At 35.6% G+C, this 21841-nt stretch overlaps 1 protein-coding gene across 1 annotated transcript in view; it reads right to left on the bottom strand.

The window, feature by feature from the left end:
* Positions 1 to 21841, bottom strand: part of Vps11 (vacuolar protein sorting 11) — a 457238-nt gene that overhangs the window by 222739 nt on the left and 212658 nt on the right. Inside the window, exons 14-16 of the mRNA XM_090408066.1 lie at positions 20542 to 20620; positions 3443 to 3589; positions 3150 to 3341 (exon numbers count right to left, since the gene is read on the bottom strand). Of these exons, the coding sequence (XP_090264192.1) occupies positions 3150 to 3341; positions 3443 to 3589; positions 20542 to 20620 (418 nt within the window). The remainder of the gene's footprint in view (positions 1 to 3149; positions 3342 to 3442; positions 3590 to 20541; positions 20621 to 21841) is intronic.

Raw genomic sequence — 21841 nt, 5'->3', positions numbered from 1 at the left:
CCCTTGTTATCCAGGGCTTGACTACAGTTAGCAACTCCACGAACAAAGCCCGAATTCCAATGCCAGGGTTCTTCAACACCTGTTCCTGCAGATTTGCGAGGAATTCTGCTGTACGAACGCAATCAGATCGTCTCCTAGGGATCTTTCTTCTTGCTACATCCTCGTAGTCACCATTGCAAGTCTCTAGTTCATGCCTGATTGTTTTTACTGTATTCAGGGAGCATTGGGCAGCAGTCGTAATATCCTTATTTTGATGGCGGGCACGAATCATCATGATACAAGTTATTCTCTTCCATGATTCAGGTGGGTTCCAGCTATCCATCCTTTCTGACATCTTGTATGTGAATGAAGAAGGGTCCAAACTTTTAAATGAAGAGAAGTGTGTGTTAATACATGTAACTTACGGAAAAATATAATTAATTATAAATATGTCAAATTTATCCCGAACACCCTGTATATGTGTTTAAAATAAATGTATTTCTTTAACCCAAAGTTCATGAGTCTATCATTTTCTGAGATTTGAATTACCACTTATTAAACTTTCGGACCTGCACGAGTAAGGGGGGGGGGGGAAATATAGAGGAGCTTGGATCAGATTTTCACTTAAAGTGAAAATCTGATCCAAGCTCCTCTATATGATCTGAAACCTAACTTGTTCTTCACTAAGCTTCCTTTCCACAATGTTTCTTAACCTTTTCTCAAGTATTTCCCTGTTTATAGATAGGTATTATGAGAGCTCTACTGCAATCATCTGGAATTTGATTTCTGATCAGATCTTCAGAATTAGGCAATGTAGCCACTATGAAACTTACATACCTCCATATTTGAGCATTTCTGTTTGAGTATCACCTTCTTCAGTTCCTTTCCACTTTTATTTTTTTTTAAAACCTAAAGTATTGATATGTCCTCCTGATTGCAATTCTCTTGAACGTTCTCTACTACAATGCTGCCATTGCTTGTTTCATTTAGCGATCTTTCAAAATAATTTTTTCAGACATCCAAAATATCTTTATCTTCAGTTTCATGTCACCTTTATCAACATCTCATTTCTTTCAAGTACACTTTTCTCTATTTTTAAGCTTTTCAACAGCCTATCGATCTTCCCAAGAGGTTATCTCTGAACTTTTATTAGCTACTTTTACACATTGATTTGCATTCTTACATTTCACTCTGTATTCTCTCAGAGCACAAGTTGACTTGCTTGAGAGGAACTTCCAGTATGCTTTCTTCTTTTCCTTGACTCCTCTTTTTTTCAAATATCATCTTCAAAGTTACATTTAAAAAGAATTTAAAACAAAGTTAGTAAATTAATGTTACTTAATTTTTTTTAAAAAAACAGCTGCTGAACTTTATGTTTTGTACAATTGGTTAATAAATAGATAAAATTAAAATGACTAGCTATCTCAACTTATTTATGCACAAGTATTCCATAATTCTGCTGAATGCTTATACTGGTAAGTCAGCTAATTTGGACATGTTCTGAGACATCTACAAAGGACACTTCTTGAAGGAACTGTTGAGGGAAAGAGAAGGAGAGGAAGACAAAGACTGAAGTGGATGAAAAATATAAAAGACTGGACCTATCTCTCATATGAGAAATGCTGCAAAGGCGCAGAATAGGACATGGTGGAGACACATGGTAGTTAATCTCCTGAAGCGAGAAGACACCTGACAGGACAGATGTAGTCATTTACAAACCCCAAAGTTTCAATTTAAACTTGGATCAATAAAAAGTTGCTGGTCCCCAGTCTAGAGAATAGAAGCAAAAATGATTGATATTTCACTGAGGAACTGATATTTGATAAATTCTCTACAAATGTTAACGCACTCATTAAAACTGCGGAAAGTATTACCATTCAAACAGAGTTTTTGAATACCATATTTGTCATGGATAATGTGTTCTTTTAACACACACAATGAAAATACTTACACTTAACCAAATCTGAATAGATTCAAACTGTACTGTATATTATCAATTATAAGAGCTTGCTGAGTCTCACTTTATTTAGTACGGAAATGTAGTAATTTTTGTTTATCGATAAGCCCAACATTCGAAGTGCCAACACAATAATAATCCTAATTTTACAGGCAAAGAGAAATGATAATTTCACTGAAAATATTTATCATTTCAATTAATTATTATTTTAATGAAAATTAAACATGCAAACAATGATAATAAATGAAATTATAGTCATTCCTACCAGGCAAGATAGATGGTAATGAAATTTCTTATTTCAGATCACTATTAAAACCTGGCATTTTAATCTGACTATATTAATAACACAATAAAACAATATTAAATGTATATATGTCCAAAACTCTTCTGTTTAGTTGTTATGATGCTGAATAGTGTTATAATGAATGAACCCCTCCCCCTTTATGATTGTCTGCTACCATATCTTTACTCTTGTTTAAACTAAGTTTGGAGAATAAGCGCGTTTCTTGCTTGCATTTGCAGCCATCATGTTAAGAAAAATTTCGAAAAACAACATATGGGTGTATATCACATTGTTCCTTCATATGAATCATATTAAGTATTTGTGATTATTATACATATATTATTTATTGCTAATATAATGGTTTTAATATAAAGTCCAATTCATTGAAATGAATGTAAAAATTAAAATTCAATATTTTTTATAATTATTTTCCATAATTATTATAGCTCAGTCATTTATGTCCTCAAGTAGGAAAGATCTGGGTTTGAATCCTGTCTAGTGCAAAGAAGTCTTTATAAAGGATTTTCAACAAATGGTGAGTTAGTGGCTCATAAAGAGATGAAGTGTTTATTCTCCCAGAATCTCAAACTTTTCATCCCACAAGACTGATTAAATAAGCCAGAAGAAACATGTGCAGTTAACAGTATTACCAACTTTTAAGAATTGACTGCCCTGTTGTAGTATTGTTTAGGTTTCTATGAAGCCAAAATTGGCAATCATGGGTCTAAGATGATGAGATTTTCTACATAAGTTGTACTTGTAATGCCTCCTGGTAGATGACAGATGAGTCTATAATAATAATCCCAATATACATTAATATTTTCCTGGTCCAAAAACAAAGTTAATCACTTCAGTCATAAAAAACAAAATATGTCTTAATGGCATGAAATGGACTGCAGTAAACATATGAAAATTTATTTTAACATTTACCTCAATAAATTCCAATTTAGAAATATAATCAAGAGCTTGGCTGTAGTCTTTTTGATCTTCAAGCTGAATTTTCAAGTACCAGTCATGCTGGCCATGATGTTCTGCTAACCGTAAAGCAAGAGTGCAATAACCAGCTTGGCGACAAACTTTAATTGCTGTCTCAACATCGAAATCTATCTCTCGATCTTTTGTCTTGGCATAAAAAATAATAATAAAAAGCAGTAAATAGAAATATTCCTAGGGTTTTAAAAACGGATGAGAAAAATTTCCCATTAAATGAGCATTTCTCTTACCATGATAAATTCATTCAGTTTTTTAATATCTTTCAACTTGGTGTAACAGTTGAGCAACAACGTAGTATGATCCTCTGTAGCTAAACCTTTCTTGTGTAATGCTTGTAAGTAAGCTGTTAAATTGTGGATTCTCTGTGCATCTAAAAACTGAAAAGTGTCTGAATATAATTACACATCTACTTTTAACTAACTAAATAAATGTTGAAAGTTTTTTCATTTAGTTATACTATAAATTAAAGATGCCAAGAAATTATATTCTTGGTTTAATCCTTTATCCAAGTGTAAGCAAACAAAGTTTGCATGTGAAGTCATTTCACGACTGGGCTACTTGTATATGGTGGCTGATGACTTCACATCCACTACCCGGGTCTGGGTAGTAGCCTTTCCCATAACACATTACATTATGTAAGGATATGTGCATTGCATTATGGAATACAAAGGCAATTGATGTGAAGTCATCAGCCTCCATATACAAGTATCCCACTTGTGAAGTGACTTTATGTGTAAACTTTGTTTGCTTACACTTGGATAAAAGATTAAACCAAAAATATAATTTCGGGGATAAACAAATGCATAAACAAATATGCATTTATTTAAATTTGTTGTTTTTGTTGTACATGTGACAACAAAAACATCAGATAAAGGATTTATCAGTTAAAGTGAAGTTTATGAATTACTATATGAAAACAAGATTTGCAATGAAAAAATAATTCTGCACAAAAATGTACTTAATTAGTATGAGTTGGGTTAATAATAAGTATTACTGAAAAACACTTCAAGAAAAAGAAAAAAAATGGGGGAAACACTGCATATGACAGCTGTATACTTTCTTACTGAATCCAGTCCAATTCACCTTGAAGCAGATTACTACATCAGATTATTAAACACATATTTGCAAGAATAATCATTTTTATTATTGCAAATATTTACTCAGAATACTACCAATAACCAAATCAACAAACTTAATTTTTTACTCAACAAAGGGATGATTTGGGAAGAAAACACATAAAAAAAACTGAAGGCCCATCATGGAAGAATCCCATGTTTCTTTGGAATACCAAAAATCCACACAGAAGGCATCCCACTCGTATTCATATTTGACTGCATGAATACTCACACCTATCACCTAATCAAGTTCCTAACTCATCTTTTAAGCTCTTGTACAAGTCACACACGAGCCTCTGTGAAAAATTCATTAGAATTTCTGACAAAAGAAAAACCCTATCCCTCAGCCTTCACAATTCATGGTCTGTTTTGACAATGACCATCTAACTACCACCCTATCTCACTCACTCACCTCAGTCCTATCTAAAGTGATTGAGAAAACCATCAATTATCAACTCCTACTCTACCTTGAAGGTACCCAGCTATTAAGCAATCATCCGTACAGATTCCATTGATGCCGATCAACAGGTGATCAGTTCTCATATATCACCCATCTTTGGACAAATCCCATGGAGAAATTTGGAAAAACCCCAAGTGGTTGCACTTGGGATTCGCCTTTGACCAGGTCTGGCACAAAGGCTTACTAGTCAAACTCACATCATTTGGACTGTCTCAGGACTTCTGCAGATGAATTGTCAGCTTTCTGTCTGGAAGCACACTTTGTGTGATGGTAGATGGTTCCCTATCCTTTCACCATCCAACTAATGCTGGGGTCCCACAAGGCACAGTTCATTCTCTCACCAACCCTCTTCCTTCTGTATATCAATGACCTACTTCAGTTGACCTCCAACCGAATACACAGTTTTGCAGATGACAGTACGTTGCACTCCTCCATTTCATTTGATAAACCTTACTCTACACAATTCACTTCAACCCACAGAACATCAACCACAGCTTCCCTTAATCTGCCCTTCAAGCTATCCTCTAAAGGGGCTCAGATAACCTCGTCGAACTTCAACCCTAGTAAAACCCAGTATTGTCTTATTTCTCACAAAAAAAGAACCATTTTCCCCCAGTATTATTTTTGGTAACACTCAAATTCCGAGACAACGTGAGATTTCTCTTCTCAGAATTACCCCGACATCAGGCCTCTCCTAGAATAAACACATCACAACCATTGCATCCTCAGCTTCAAAAAAACTAGGATTTCTCTTTTGCTCAAGATGTTTCTTCACCTCCAAATCACAAATCTGCCCAGCTATCAAATACAGTTCTCGTATTTGGAGTGGGAACTCCTACTAAAACCTTCCTCAAAATGCTTGACTCAATTCAGAGGAGAGCAATTAGACTGATGAATGATCCATCTCTCACCCCCCCCCTCCCAGTTTCACATAGACGTTTGGTCTCTGAAATTTGTATATTCTATAAATACTTCCATGGGAAATGTTCATCTGAAACAGCATCAATAATTACCCCATTCTGTACTAAGCCCATTGGAACACGTACAGCTGCCACCCAACATCCTTTCCCAGTAAACTTTGAAACCCACAGAACAACTTTCTTTATCTCCTCCTTCATCCCTGCTACTGCTATACTGTGGAACAGTCTCCCCCCCCCCCCCTGACGTATTTCCCAAGGAATACAATATGCATGCTTTTAAATCGAATGTCAACAAGTTTCTCCTTTCCCAACCCACTACCCATATATAGTGCTATAGGTTGATAGTACAAGTACTATAGGTTGATAAGCCAACCTCTCGTGTATGTGACCCAACATAAAAAACACTCAGCTGCACCTATCCCATCTCATGGAAGCAAGCATATATACAACTCATTCCAACAAAGGGAGATAAAAGCTTGCTGTCCAACTAATGACCAACTGCTATCACCTCAATCATCTCCAAAATAATGGAGAAAGTTATCAATAATCAACTTCTTCACTATATAAAAGCTCTCTAGTTAATCAGCGACCAACAGTATGGATTCTGTTGATAAAGATCCACAGCTGATCTCTTGGCCTACATCACCCACCAATGAACATGTGCCACAGAAAGGTACTGAGAAACATTTGCTGTTCACCCTTGACATTTCCAGGACTTTTCATTATGTCTGACATCAATGCACTTAGCAAACTGCCTTCTTTCGGCCTACCTGGTACCTTCTGTAACTGGATAGCCAGCATTCTCTCTGGCCATTCACTGTCGATGACTGACCATTGCCTCCAATACAGGAGTGCCTCAGGACTCTGTTCAATCATGGCCCTGTTCTCTTGTCTTATACATAAATGACCTACTCTCGATCAAAAGTAACCTATCCACAGTTTTGCCAATGATGGCACATTTCATTCATCTTACTCATTTGACATCCCAGACATCCCTTGCATCAAGATCATCTGCAACCATTGACACCATATAACTGTAGCGTTCTGAATAGCTTCTCTCTTGGCACCTTGTCATATGCCTTTTCCAGATCTACTAAACTTAAACACAGATCTTCGTTATATTCCCATAATTTCTCAACACTTTGTTGTAAAGTGAAAATCTGATCCTGACAGCCTCTATTTGTCCTGAATCCTGCTTGTTCTTCACCCAGTTCTCTTCCACAATCCTTCTCAACCGTTTCTCAAGTATACTTGCATATATCTTACCAGAAACACTCAGTAGGGAAATAACTTTGTAATTCTCACATTCAGTTTTATTTCCCTTTTTATATATGGGTACTATGAGAGCTCTGCTTCAATCATCTGGATTCGCCCCTCTGATCAGGCCTTCTGAACTATGCAGTGCAGTCACTGTAAGACGTTTATACCTCCATACTTCAGCATTTCTGGTCGAATATCATCTATTCCTGCTGCCTTTCAACATTTCAAGCCTTTGATGGCTTTTTTCTACTTCAAGTATGGATATGTATTCCTGACTGCAATCCTGTTGAGTGTTTTTACCACTGTGCTGTCATCACTACTTGCTTTAATTTAGCAATTTTTTGAAGTAATTACTCCATACTTAAAGGATATCTATTTCTCCTGTTTTCATGTCATCTTTATCATCTCTAATTCCTTTTATAGCACTCTTTCCTCCATTTCTGAGCTTCTTTAACAAATTCCAGAATATCTTGCTGCCTTCTTGATATTTATTTTCTATGTTCTTACCAAAGTCTTCCCATGACTTTTGTTTAGCTAGTTTTACACAGTGTTTAGCTTTGTTACAATTGTCTCTGTATTCTCTAAGAGCAGAATCTGACTTATTTGACAGAAATGTTTGATATGCTTTTTTCTTTTCTTTCACTGTCTCTTTAACTTCATGTGTCCACAATGGAGTTCTGATTTTTCTATCCTTACTGACAACCTCACCACATGCTTCTCTAGCTGAATCAATCAACGTTTTCTTCAGGGATTGTCACTGAATCTCCAAGGTTTGGTTCCTGTTCTCAAACTCTTTCGTATTTTCTTCAATAATGTTTGTGTAGTTTAGTCTGCAGTTCACATCTGAGAGCTGCTCAACTTTTATTCACTTTAAAACTTTCTTACGTTCTTCTTATCAATATGAAATTCAATTTTATCCTGCTCAAGACTAAATGGTGATTACTTCAAATCCTCTGTACACTGTAGTGTGCTGCACCAGAGAGAAAACATCACTATCAACAATAACATATTCAATGAGACTTATCTTATTCCTTGGCTCTTCTCTCTATGTGAATTTGTGAACATTTTTATGTTGGAACATGATGTTAGTAATAACCAGTCCATGTCCTGAGCAGAAATCCAACAGGCATTTGCCATTATTATTAGCTTTGCTCTTTTCTCCAAATTTTCCCAAAATATTTTTGTATGTCTGACAATCATTTCCTACTCTGCTATTTAGATCCCCACCAACAAGGACCAACTTCTCCTTTTTCATTGTGTCAGTTGCTTTCTCTAAAGCCTCAAAACATTCCTCCACTTCTACCTTAGTAGAACCTTCTGGGGGACCATAGGCACAAATAAGTCTCATTTTCCTGTTCCCAAATCTGATATTTGCCCACATCACTCTACTTGAGACTGCTTGCCATTCAAGAAGATTAGCCTCATATTTAGTGTTGAATACTATGGCTGCTCCTTCTTTTCCATTGATTGTCATGGCCTGAATATAATATTTTGTATTTATTGCTCAGAAAGATCTTACCAGTTTTTGCCTTTTTTGTTTCAGTCTATGTCGATCTGATACTTATTCAATTCTTCAGCTAGCTCCATTTCTTTGCCATTCAGGCTACTTATGTACCAATCTTGAACTCTGGTGATGTTGAGTTGGGGTGGTTTTAGGATTTGTTCGAGTAGCTGACTTTTCGCTGTTTGCCCTGTTTCCCTGGCGAAAACAACGGGGGCCTTGTTTAACCGGGTGACGCTCCAGCCAGCATGAAATTCTGTCATGTTGTACCATCATTTGAAATTTTTGTTTAAGCCAATAAGAATACAATTTGGTCTGCTAAATCCCAATTTCAGTATCCAGGAAGATACATAACAGGGTGCACCACAAGAAGTTGAGGATTGAGCATTAGGTCAGAAGCCCTGGTCAGTTCTCTGCATTACTTTAAAAGGCTATGTGGAGGTCTCCTCTCAGTCATATAGCTTGATTCTTAAGCACCTCCAAAAAAATATATATATATAGATATATATATAATATCATCAGCAGCAGTAGCCATTGTCAATCCACTGCTGGATGAAGGCCTTTCAAAGATTACTCCAAAACTGTTTGTACATGACTCTCCTTTCCCATGTCACTCCTGTAAATCTTTTGAGATCATCAATCAACATGATTTAGGTTGGCACTGTGGTTGTTTTTCCTGTTGTGGAATCCAATCCAGTACTTCTTTTGGGGGGGGTCATGACAAGTAAATGCACTTTACTCCTCTGCTGTATTTCTCAAGGTTAAGTTCTGATTGTAGATCTGTATGTTCACAGATCTTCAATATTATATATACAGGGTGTTCGGGATAAATTTGACAGTTTCGTAAGGAAAAAGAAAATCTTCTTTGTATCTATTAAATTTAATGAATTGACAAAAAAACATTACAGGCAGAGTTAATTACAATACTATCAACAAGATTTACTCAAAATAACCACCATTAGCATCGATCACAGCTTCAATTCTGCTTCGGAACCTCGAACAAGCTGATGCTACAGTCTCCCTGGGAAGGGCCGCAAAAACTGTTTTAATTTTATCCATTAACTGGGCTTTTATATTACTGGAAGTGCGATTGGTGTCTTTTTCAACTGCGCCCCATACAAAATAATCCATGGGGTTAAGGTCTGGGGAGTTTGGAGGCCAAACATTTGGACTGGTGAAGTCGTAGAAATTTTCAGACAACCATTTTTGACTTTTCCCAGAGGTGTGGCAAGGGGCCGAATCCTGCTGCCATACATACGGCCTACCATTGGCTACCCTTGTTATCCAGGGCTTGACTACAGTTAGCAACTCCACGAACAAAGCCCGAATTCCAATGCCAGGGTTCTTCAACACCTGTTCCTGCAGATTTGCGAGGAATTCTGCTGTACGAACGCAATCAGATCGTCTGCTAGGGATCTTTCTTCTTGCTACATCCTCGTAGTCACCATTGCAAGTCTCTAGTTCATGCCTGATTGTTTTTACTGTATTCAGGGAGCATTGGGCAGCAGTCGTAATATCCTTATTTTGATGGCGGGCACGAATCATCATGATACAAGTTATTCTCTTCCATGATTCAGGTGGGTTCCAGCTATCCATCCTTTCTGACATCTTGTATATGAATGAAGAAGGGTCCAAACTTTTAAATGAAGAGAAGTGTGTGTTAATACATGTAACTTACGGAAAAATATAATTAATTATAAATATGTCAAATTTATCCCGAACACCCTGTATATATATATATATATATATATTTTTTTTTTTTTTATTTAAAATTTTTTTTAATTTTTCAAGCCACTTCAAATCTGCAATAAGTGGGGCAGTGGTCTCATACCGGGTAATGAAATTTATCTTCCACCTAATGACAATCACAATCATTCATGCCCATGGTGGGATTTGAACACAGCCTGTTGACTGGAGATTGAATACGTCAACCACTTGGCCAACCAGATTAGCAATTGCAGTGGTAATAGTCACTGTTCAGTTATTTTCATTTTAAAGTAAGAAAAAAATATGATTTTAAGAAAACATGCATCAGAGTTCTTTTATATATTGAAGGATATGAAAATTTCTGAGGGCATGTAATCATATAACCAAGATTTATTACTGATAAATGTTACATCATTTTTCTGAACTCTCCTGTGACATATACCATACAAATTAAAGATACTAGTGACTTATGATCCTGTATTGCTATCATCAAAATTAACAATGGGAACAGAACATTTATTGCTATCCTATATTTTTAATATATTTTAATCATTTAACAGTGCCAGTTTGGTTGGCAAAATGGTTAGCATATGTGCTCTCTAAAAAAAAAAGGCTGTAGGTCCAAATCCCGCCATAGGTATGGATGTTTTGCGAATGTCTTCATGTGGCAGATGCATTACTGCCGAGTGAGAGTATCATCCTGCTAGTTGGAGGTCTGAATTGGCTTAAACCAAGATGTGAGGATTATCTAATCCTGACATCTTGTGATGTGAGTCCCACTGTAAATTCACATTATGTCTGTGAGTCATAATGTGAATCCCACCCTTTCATGGGTGGGATTCACATTATATATATATATATATATATATTACAATCTCTCTTCATTATGTTTTACTATAATAAAGAGGGACTGCAGAAACAGATGTAAATACAAGAAGTCAGATGAAAGTAATGTCTCCTACATTAAAAAAAAAAAACAACCCCCATCTTTTGTAGCATCCTGTCATTTTTCAACAGTCTTGATCAATCTCTATACATATCTGCTACTGCTAAGTGAGATGCTGAATGCCAACACCTTATATAAGTCTTTCCTCTGACATTGGAGCTCTTCATAAATAGCATGATTCACTACTTCATCATCTGCAAAATGGAATCATCATAGTGCATCTCATTCTCAGAGTACAAATGGTGCCAAAATATTATTGGCCAAACAGTATTTCAGGAGCGGTGGTTAAGGTATTGGAAAAGTTCATAAAAGACAGAACTCAGGAACTGGATGGACAGGAATATGATACTTTATAGGGGGCAACATGATTTTTGTGAAAGGTAGGTAAAGCCTTATTAAATTGGTTACTTTTCATAACAAAGTGGCAAATGAATTGGATAAAGGGAAATAGCTACTCAGCGTTTCTGCTGGAACTTGCAAAGGCATTCAACAGGATTCCACACGGAACTCTGTGGCATAAATTGGAGCAAATGGGGATGGATATGAAGCTGTTGGTTTGGATAAGAGGATAGCTGATGGAGAACAGTCCTCTACTGTTCAACTTATACATCAATGATATAGGAAATAATTTAAATGAAAACAATCACTTTGCTGATGATGCAAAGATAGGAAAAGTGAGTTGATGAAGATGATGCGGAGATCCCGCTGGATGACATAAATAGACTGATATTATAGGGCAAAGGTAAATGGCAGCCAGTTTAATGCGGCCAAGTGTAAGGTCATTCGCTTTGGGAAAAAAAGAGATCACAATCTGTGTACTAGATCAAAGGAAATAAACTACAAAAAAATTTGAGATGAGGGATTTGGGGTTATTGTGAACGCAGAGTTGTGAAGTTCAGAGGATATACTGCAATGATGGGCAAAACACATCAGATAACAATGAAGAATATGCTGACAAGCAAGATAAAGAGGTTATTATTTCCCTTAAACTTTAGTAAGGTCATATCTGGGCTACTGCACACTGATCTGATCCAATGAGGAATTATGTGAGGCAAATGACTAAGATTGTGGTAGGACTATATCAGGGACAAATATTCTGGGTGTGCTAGATGTGCAGTGCCCACTCACAGAATTGCAATATATCGATATTATATTTCTGCATTTATTCATGTTAAAGACTCCCCTGATTGTTTCCTGGCTTTGCTTGATTCCTAAAATTAAGCACAATATATTAATGCTTCGTGATAATGAAGAGGACACTTTTGGATGTGTAAATATTGCATCACATTCCGGGTTAATAGTTTGGGTGTGTAGTCACAAATACTGACACCTTTGAGCGCTTTAAACAGACAATCAGATGGCACAGCATGTCAAATACTTAGAGTTCCAGTGGTTTTTAAACAGCCCAGAAGGCAAAGCAGGGTGTGCACTGAGACAATAGCACTCAGAATTTGTAAGTGGCTGTGACTAGTTATTGTGAAGAAAATTGGATTGCTTGTGTGAAGCAATCCAATTTTTTCTGAGTTTCATCTGTTTTATGTGCATGAAGTGTGAACTGATGTGTTTATGACATATATATTAAAAACTATAGACAAGTTTTTAATATATATAATTTCTATAAATGATTTATAGCTTTTATGCCCATATTTAGATGCGAAAACAAGCCTTAAAATACAAACCATTATGAAAAAGAAAACCAGGACGTCCTCTTAAACGATTCAACGATGACTTCTAAGGCCGGAACAGGCCATGCTAGGCCTAAATCCTTGATACGCATGATGATGATGATGATTTAGATGGGAAAACAAGCCTTAAAGTACAAACCATTATGAAAAAGAAAACCAGGACGTCCTCTTAAACGATTCAACGATGACTTCTAAGGCCAGAACAGGCCATGCTAGGCCTAAATCCTTGATACGCATGATGATGATGATGATGATTTAGATGGGAAACAATGTTGACGATGTACTGAATGTTCCATCTGCTGCCAGTGCTTTTGCAAATTGTATGATTATAGTCGAATGAGGTTGGAACCTGTGTATAACAAGTAAAATGAGTTATTTCAGCCTATCTTTGGTTCAATTAGGAAAAATAATAAGTTCTCAAGTGATTACTTTTCCAATTTTTCTGTGGAAGTTCTATGGCTGTATTTAAAAATTGTATCAAATCATCCATATCTCACTCTAGTATTCGTGGATGATAACATAGTCCAACACAATTTTTGCTGACTTTTATATGAGACTTGTTTTTTTACTAATTTGGGTGTGCTGATTTCAAATATCAAACCCATTTTTCTCTATCATGTCAGATTTTACCTCTATGGCATTTTCCTTTTGCTAATTTGTAAGTTTTTGATAGTTTTAAGGAGGCAGTACTATTTAGAGGATCAAAAAAATCGAATTTTTAATATTATTTTCTGAAAGTATGTACTTTTAAAAATCTCTTCCTAACTTTTTATCGAGAAATTCGAAAAATTCCCAAAGATATAGCCTATTATTCAAAGCGGTGCACAGATCAGAATTGGAGCACTCACCACTCTCGCTTGTTAGTAAACGAATAAATGCGTAAGAACCTGCAACGGCACATACTCGCGCTTTGAATGCGAGAGAGGCCGATAATTAGATACATGACTACTTAACAATATTCATTTAAAATTACAAGAATATTTATAAAAAAAATAACAATTTTACTTACATATGAGTTTCAGGGAATAAATTTTTGTTTGTAGCAATTTCTGCTGTGTGTTCTGTTTTGGCAATCCCTTTGAATACTCCAACAGTAGTTGGCCATCAAAGTGAGAATCCCATCTTCCTTGGTACCGATCTTCCATAGTTTTTAAGTCTTGATGAAATCTTTCGCCTTGTTCATCGCTTACAGCACCTAAATTCTCGGGAAATCTATCAAGATGACTGTATAGGAAATGAAGCTTTATGCTCATGTTGCAACCTTGGTGCTGGAATTTTCAAGCATTGTTTCCACTAGATCTTTGTAATTGCACGCTTTTTTGTTTCCAAGATAATTATTCGCAACCATCGTAAATGAAGTCCAGGCCTCTTTCTCAATTGGGTCTCTCATTAAAGTTCTAATTTGCGGTCCATCAAATACACCGGCTTTAATTTTTCATAACTAAGTCGTGGAAATTTTTCACATATGTATTGGAAACAGTCATCTTGTAAATCTAAAGCTTTAACATACTGCTTCATAAGACCTAGTTTGATGTGTAGAGGTGGAAAAATGATTTTTTCTCTGTCGATTAAAGGTTGATTTATAACATTCTGTTCTCCAACATTTAAGGATATTCTAAGAGGCCAATGTTTCTGACTCCAGTGTTGGTTTCTAGCTCGACTATCCCAGAAGCATAGAAAACACAGAAGCTTTGTATATCCTCTTTGAAAGCCAAGTAAAAAGTTCACCATTTTAATAAGATCCACACAGATGATCCAGTTATGGTCTGTATATTTTAATAACTTCAGAACCTTTTTAATGTCCTCATATGTTTCCTTTAAGGGGACTGAATAGCCAATAGGAATTAAGCCATATACATTCCCATTGTGTAGTAAGACACACTTGAGACTTCTGCTTGAACTGTCGATAAATAAACGCCACTCATTTGGATGATATTGTACAACACTCATTTCAGTTAGTAAACCTGACACATTGTTACAGTAAACAAATCCACACTCGTGTTTAAAATATTGTAGAAGATTACTTTACCTGCTACGATAAAAAGTTATCTTCGTATCTTGCTCCAGTAAGTTTTTTTCATTTAATCTTGAAGCTAACAATTCCAATGATTCCTTTGATAGGCCCAAATCTCTTACTAAGTCATTCAATTCCGCTTGAGTAAAACGTTGCGGTCCAGAACTAGAAATTAAATTTTCATTGTCTAAATCAACATCCGGGTCTTGCTCCTCAAGAACATCTGGCATATCCCGATCATGCTCGTTCTCAAGTAAAGGAAGTCCTTTATAAATTGGCATGGCTATTTCATTGGAATGAGCAACTGGCCTAATTGCTGAGTCGAGATTTGGATACACAATTTTTTTCTTATTCTTCTTATTATGACCAGAAGTCTGAACTAAACAAAAATAGCAATTATCTACGTGATTTTTCGGTTCACGCCAAATCATTGGAATGCCAAAAGCTAATTTTTGGCGTTTTCCCTTGCTCCACTGTCGTAAATTTTCTACACATGACTTACACACTTTATTTGGAGCCCATGACTTGTCCTGATCTGCAATTTTTACATCAAGGTTTGCAAAGTTCACTTTCTTAACGAAATCAGTGATATTTGTCCTTTGACTGGGAACAGTAAAGCTGCCACAAATGTAGCAGAAGGAATCTACACTATTGACACAATTTCAAGTAGTAGACATGATGTATTTTCTTCACTGCCGACTAACATGCAATTAACAAGACAAAAAAAAATCAGAGACTTTATTGAAACGTTATAAGCGCTCATCATACTTTCACGATCGATTAACGATTGACTGATTTCGATCGTTCTTTGTCTGCTATGACACATATAGCATTCATTTGTTTTAGGCAGTTGTCATCGCCTGCTTTTCATCACCTAAATGTATTAGGTCGGTTATCGGCCTCTCTCGCATTCAAAGCGCCAGTATGTGCCGTTGTAGGTTCTTATGCATTTATTCATTTCCTAACAAGCGAGAGCGGTGAGCGCTCCGATTCTGATCTGCGCACCGCTTTGAATAATAGGCTATATCTTCGGGAATTTTTCGAATTTCTTGATAAAAAGTTAGGAATAGATTTTTAAAAGTACATACTTTCAGAAAATAATATTAAAAAATCGATTTTTTTGATCCTCTAAATAGTACTGCCTCCTTAAAACTATCAAAAACTTACAAATTAGCAAAAAAAAAATTGTCATAGAGGAAAAACCTGACGTGATAGAGAAAAATGGGTTTGATATTTGAAATCAGCACACCCAAATTAGTAAAAAACAAGCATCAGATCATAATCAGCAGAAAAAAAGTTTTTTTTTGTTGGCCAGTGTAATCTAATCTCACCACAAAGCATATACTCTTTGTGCTTCTCACATAAACAACAAGCTTGAAGCATAGCTATTGTTTATTTGACTGCTATGCTTTCCATATTTACAATTATATTAATTGGTAAAGTATTCAAAGTTATTCTACAATTAATTGCATTGGACCAATTAAGATGAGCATTGATGCGCTTATGCACTCATAAAATTTTCATACATCTATAAATGCAATCATCAGTCAAATTAACGTGAATTTTGTTGAGTAGGATGCATAAGCCACACAACAGCACCCATCCTAAATAGGCACGTGATGCCACTGGTCTATATGATTATAGTTGAATGAGGTTGGAACCTTCATTCTGTTCTCATAAGGAGAACAGAATGAAGGCTAAAAACTATAGTACGGACACTGAAAGTTTTTTTCCAAGGGGTAAACTCTGGAAATTATAAGAGAATGATTACTAAAGGTATTAGGACTAGAATTTTTGCTTGGATCAGGGGGGGGGGGATTCACTGATGAAGCACTCACCTATGCAATCCATAGGTGAGTGCTTCATCAGTGAATGAGTTCAAGAAGCATGATAAGTATTGTGTGAACAATAGTTACAGTGGGCCTCCCATAATTAGTCTGAATCCATGGAGATTCCCAAAAAATATTATTATTATTAATAATTTCTTATTGCCACTCATAAATAAATCCTCTAATGCATTTTCATTCCATAAAGGAAACAGGCAGCACTCTTTGAACTCTATTTTTTTTTTTTTTGGAAATTGGTAAGTAGTGAATACTGAATTTCCTTTAAAACAGCATGGTTGCAATGGGGCTTCCACCAGGACTTTTTAGTTGTTCAAACATCACAAATTCAACATAATATAGAAATTCTGTGCACATATGGGCTAGTACAGCACCAACTTATGCATTGCATAGGATGATATTCAAGTTCACAGAATGCTGTAAAATTCACAGACACAAATGGCTGGAATATTCTTTCAAGAATATATAAGACAGTTACACTGCTTAGCTGCTCTTACATGAAGAAAAGTGTTCGCATCCCAAGAAGAGATCATCACCTTAGCAGCTTAATATTTCTGAACATATGATGGTGGATGTGACTTCTCAAACGAATACTCAGGTCTTCAACGTCTTTATTCTTCTGATTTCTTCGAAAATAAACCCCAACTCAACATAACCAGAGTTAAAGATCGGTACTATCAACGTAAGAAGCCTGAATGGCAAAGAAATGGAGCTAGCTGAGGAATTAGATAAGTACCAGATCGACATAATAGGGGTGACTGAAACAAAAAAGACCAAAACTGGTGAGCTCTTTCTGAGCAATAAATACAAAATGTTATATTCAGGCAATGACAATCAAGGAAAAGAAGGAGTAGCCATAGTATTCAACACAAAATACGAGGCTAATCTTCTTGAATGGCAGGCAGTCTCAAGTAGAGTAATGTGGGCAAATATGAGAATGGGGAACTGGACAATGAGACTTATTTGTGCCTATGGTCCCACAGAAGGTTCTACTAAGGTAGAAGTGGAGGAATTTTTTGAGGCTTTAGAAAAAGCAACTGACACAATGAAAAATGAAAAGTTGGTCCTTGTTGGGGATCTAAATAGCAGAGTAGGAAATGATTGTCAGACATACAAAAATATTTTGGGAAAATTTGGAGAAAAGAGCAAAGCTAATAATAATGGCAAATATCTGTTGGATTTCTGCTCAGGACATGGACTGGTCATTACTAACACCATGTTCCAACATAAAAATGTGCACAAATTCACATGGAGAGAAGAGGCTAGGAATAAGAAAAGTCTCATTGACTATGTTATTGTTGATAGTGATGTTTTCTTCCTGGTGCAGGACACCAGAGTGTACAGAGGATTTGAAATTGGAAGTGATCACTATTTAGTCTTGAGCAGGATAAAATTGAATTTCATATTGAAAAGAATAACATGTAAGAAAGTTTTAAAGCGAATAAAAGTTGAGCAGCTCTCAGATGTGAACTGTAGACTAAAATACACAAAGATTATTGAAGAAAAAATGAAAGAGTTTGAGAACAGGAACCAAACCTTGGAGATTCAGTGGCAAACTCTGAAGAAAACATTGATTGATTCTGCCAGAGAGGCCTGTGGTGAGGTTGTTTGTAAGGATAAAAAAATCAGAACTCCCTGGTGGACACAGGAAGTTAAAGAGGCAGTGAAGGAAAAGAAGAAAGCATACCAAAAGTTCCTGGCAAATAAGTCAGCTTTTGCTCTTAGAGAATATAGAGACAAATGCAAGAATGCTAAACACTGTGTAAAACTAGCTAAACAAAAGTCATGGGAGGACTTTGGCAAGAATATAGAAAATAAATATCAAGAAGGTGGCAAAATATTCTGGAGGTTGTTGAAGAAACTTAAGAATGGAGGAAAGAGTGCTGTAAAAGGAATTAGAGATGATAAAGGTGACATGAAAACGGGAGAAAAAGATATCCTTGAAGTATGGAGTAATTACTTTGAAAAACTGCTAAATGAAACAAGCAGTGATGACAGCACAGTGGTAAAAAACACTGACCAGGCATGCAGTCAGGAATACATATCCATACTTGAAGTAGAAAAAGCCATCAAAGGCTTGAAATGTGGAAAGGCAGCAGGAGTAGATGATATTCGACCTGAAATGCTGAAGTATGGTGGTATAAGAGTATTACAGTGGCAGCACTGCATAGTTCAGAAAGCCTGGACAGAGGGACGAATTCCCGATGATTGGAGTAGAGCTCTCATAGTACCCATATATAAAAAGGGAAATAAAACTGAATGTGAGAATTACAGAGGTATTTCTCTACTGAGTGTTCCTGGCAAGATCTATGCAAGTATACTTGAGAAACGGTTGAGAAGAATTGTGGAAGAAAAGCTTGGTGAAGAACAAGCTGGATTCAGGCCAAATAGAGGCTGTCAGGATCAGATCTTCACTTTACGACAAATAGTCGAGAAAGCATGGGAATATAACAAAGATCTGTATTTAAGTTTTGTCGATCTGGAAAAGGCATATGACAAGGTGCCAAGAGAGAAGCTATTCAATATGCTGCAGTTATATGGTGTGAATGGGGCATTATACCAAGCAATACTTAGTCTTTATTTGAGTTGTAAGTCAGCAGTCAGAATTGAAGGAAGTACAGGAAGATGGTTTAATGTTAAATCTGGTGTGAGACAAGGATGTACATTATCCCCTCTGTTATTCATTATCTATATGGATCACATTATGAAGGAAAGTGGTATTAAACATGATATCAAAATTGGAGATGTTAATGTCAGCTCTTTGCTTTATGCAGATGATGTTATACTTCTAAATAAATCTGCTACAAGTCTGCAAGATTCTCTGACTAAATTGAATAGCTGTTGTAATAGATATGGTATGAAGGTCAGCAATAAAAAGACAAAGACAATGAAAATAGGCAGAATCATTGAAAATGTCAACTGTGTTGTGAATGGAGAACCTGTGGAACAAGTAAAACATTTCAGCTATTTAGGCACGATTTTTACTGAAGATGGTAAATTAAATATAGAAATAGACAACAGAATCAGCAAAGCTGGTATGGTGGGAAGTCAATTGAATAAATTCATATGGAATAAGAGAGAAATTAGTCGGAACACTAAATTAGCTGTATACAAGACAGTGTTCAAACCAGTTTTAACTTATGGATCTGAGAGCTGGGTCAGAAGTAAAACACTTGACCAAAGACTAGAGACCACAGATATGAGAGTCCTGAGAAAGATTATAGGCGTGAACAGATGGCAACAATGGCAATATCATATTAAAAACGAGGATATTAGGAAAGAACTTGACATTGTCAGCATCCAGGAATGCGTTAGCAGAGCTAATCTCAGGTGGTATGGTCACTTAAATAGAATGGGCGAGGAAAGATTAGCAAAACAAGTGTTCTCTGCCAGGGTGGCAGCAAAACGACCCAGAGGAAGGCCAAGATATAGGTGGATTGATACGATGCTTTAGACGATAGAAATATAAGATCTGATAATGTTGGAGTCTTGACAAGTAACAGACTGATTTGGAGGAAAATTGTAGATAGGAAATTAATAATGATGTAATTTTTTTCATGTAGTACTATCATATCCTGTACACCCCTTGAGGGTACATGGCAGGAATTTGATGATGATGATGATGATGATGATGATAAGCATTTTAAACATTAACGAATTAGACATTAATAACATTAATTAAAAACTGCTTGGAAAATAAAAGAAATTATTACTGTGCAGAAAATCTCATGTGACTAAAAAGTTACCTCCAGCTTTTTATTTCACATTGATTTAAGTAATTACCAAATAATCTGAATGTTTACTATAATCTCAGACTTTCAAAATTTTCTATATGATAAACTATACTAACATATGCACACACAAGAAAATGCCATACCTTTCTAATTACATAAGAAATTTCCAGTTTGCCAATAGTTTTGATATATTGTGATATAGCTCCATCATAGTCTCCTTTTCTGAAAATATTAACAAACTAAACAAAATACCTCAATACAGAAAAAAAAAAAAGACATAAGTAGGTTACTTATATAGAAATTATTTCATGCACTGAAAGTAAAAAAATGCATGTAAAAAAGGAACTAAAAAATTGCTACATGCAGTAAAAAAGAACTACATGTAGCAATTTTGATGTTCATCAATAATTCCTACAAAACACAAGAACAAAGTATGCATTCTGAGTTTATATTATTTTTCATTTTTACTAATTATTTTTTTTTATTTTCAATTTTTATTTTTTTTAAATTTCCTGCAGCTGATAAATGAAAAAGATATAACTTGCATGAGACTGAGCAATGTTCAGTGATAGTAACATAACTGAAGTAAGCAGTTCACCATCGTGTCAAAATCTTCATTCTCTTGTGACAAATGCATATTATCCTTATAAATTAACCTTCTAATTAATAGGTCAATTATCATGTTATGTAGTTCTCACCCATGAAATGTTTTGCTACAAACATATAGTATATTCGTACTAAAAATTTTTTTTATATCTTTAATAATTTTATTATTATTTATTTATTTACTTGATATTTCTTATTTAATTTTTACATAATCCCGAAGCCCACACAAGAGACCAAACGTAACTTTTTTCAAGCCACTTCAGATGTCCAATAAGTGAGAGGTGGTCTCACACTGGGTAATGAAATACCTAAAAATAATTACAAACATCCATGTCCACAGCAAGATTTGATCCTGAAGCCTGTTGGCTGGAGAGTGGACATGATAACGACTTGGCCAACCAGGCCAGCAATGTACTTAAAAAAATAGCAAAAAAGATTTGTTCAATGGGATGGAAGATTATTATTATTATTATTATATTAACTTTGATAGCTCTAAGACTCAATAACAAGTGCCTTCATTATGCACAGTTCAGTTCTTCTTATGATAAGAAGAATCTTTATGTGATTTTTTCATTGAAGTTGAGTTATCCATTCTGACATGGAGGTAGCAGGATTTTTTCTCACAGAAATTTGGATTTTCATCTGATATATGCACTAATCGGCTAGAGAATACACACAGACAAAAATATTGTTGTGTGGAGTAGAGTGCTCTCCTGAGATGAGTCCTCAGAGATGTCATGTAACATGTAACTCATTTTTGTGTTTTCAATTATTTATCCTTTTGTTTCTATCTGAATTGCAGTGTGCAATCCAGAGATGATCACAGAGAGAGTAACG

The sequence above is a fragment of the Typopeltis vanoorti genome, chromosome 18 (assembly GCF_054136105.1).
Source record: "Typopeltis vanoorti isolate ZY-2024b chromosome 18, IOZ_Tvanoo_1.0, whole genome shotgun sequence".
Taxonomy (NCBI): Eukaryota; Metazoa; Arthropoda; class Arachnida; order Uropygi; family Thelyphonidae; genus Typopeltis; species Typopeltis vanoorti.
The sequence above is the reverse complement of the archived record's forward strand: the minus strand, read 5'-3'. Positions and strand labels throughout refer to the sequence as shown.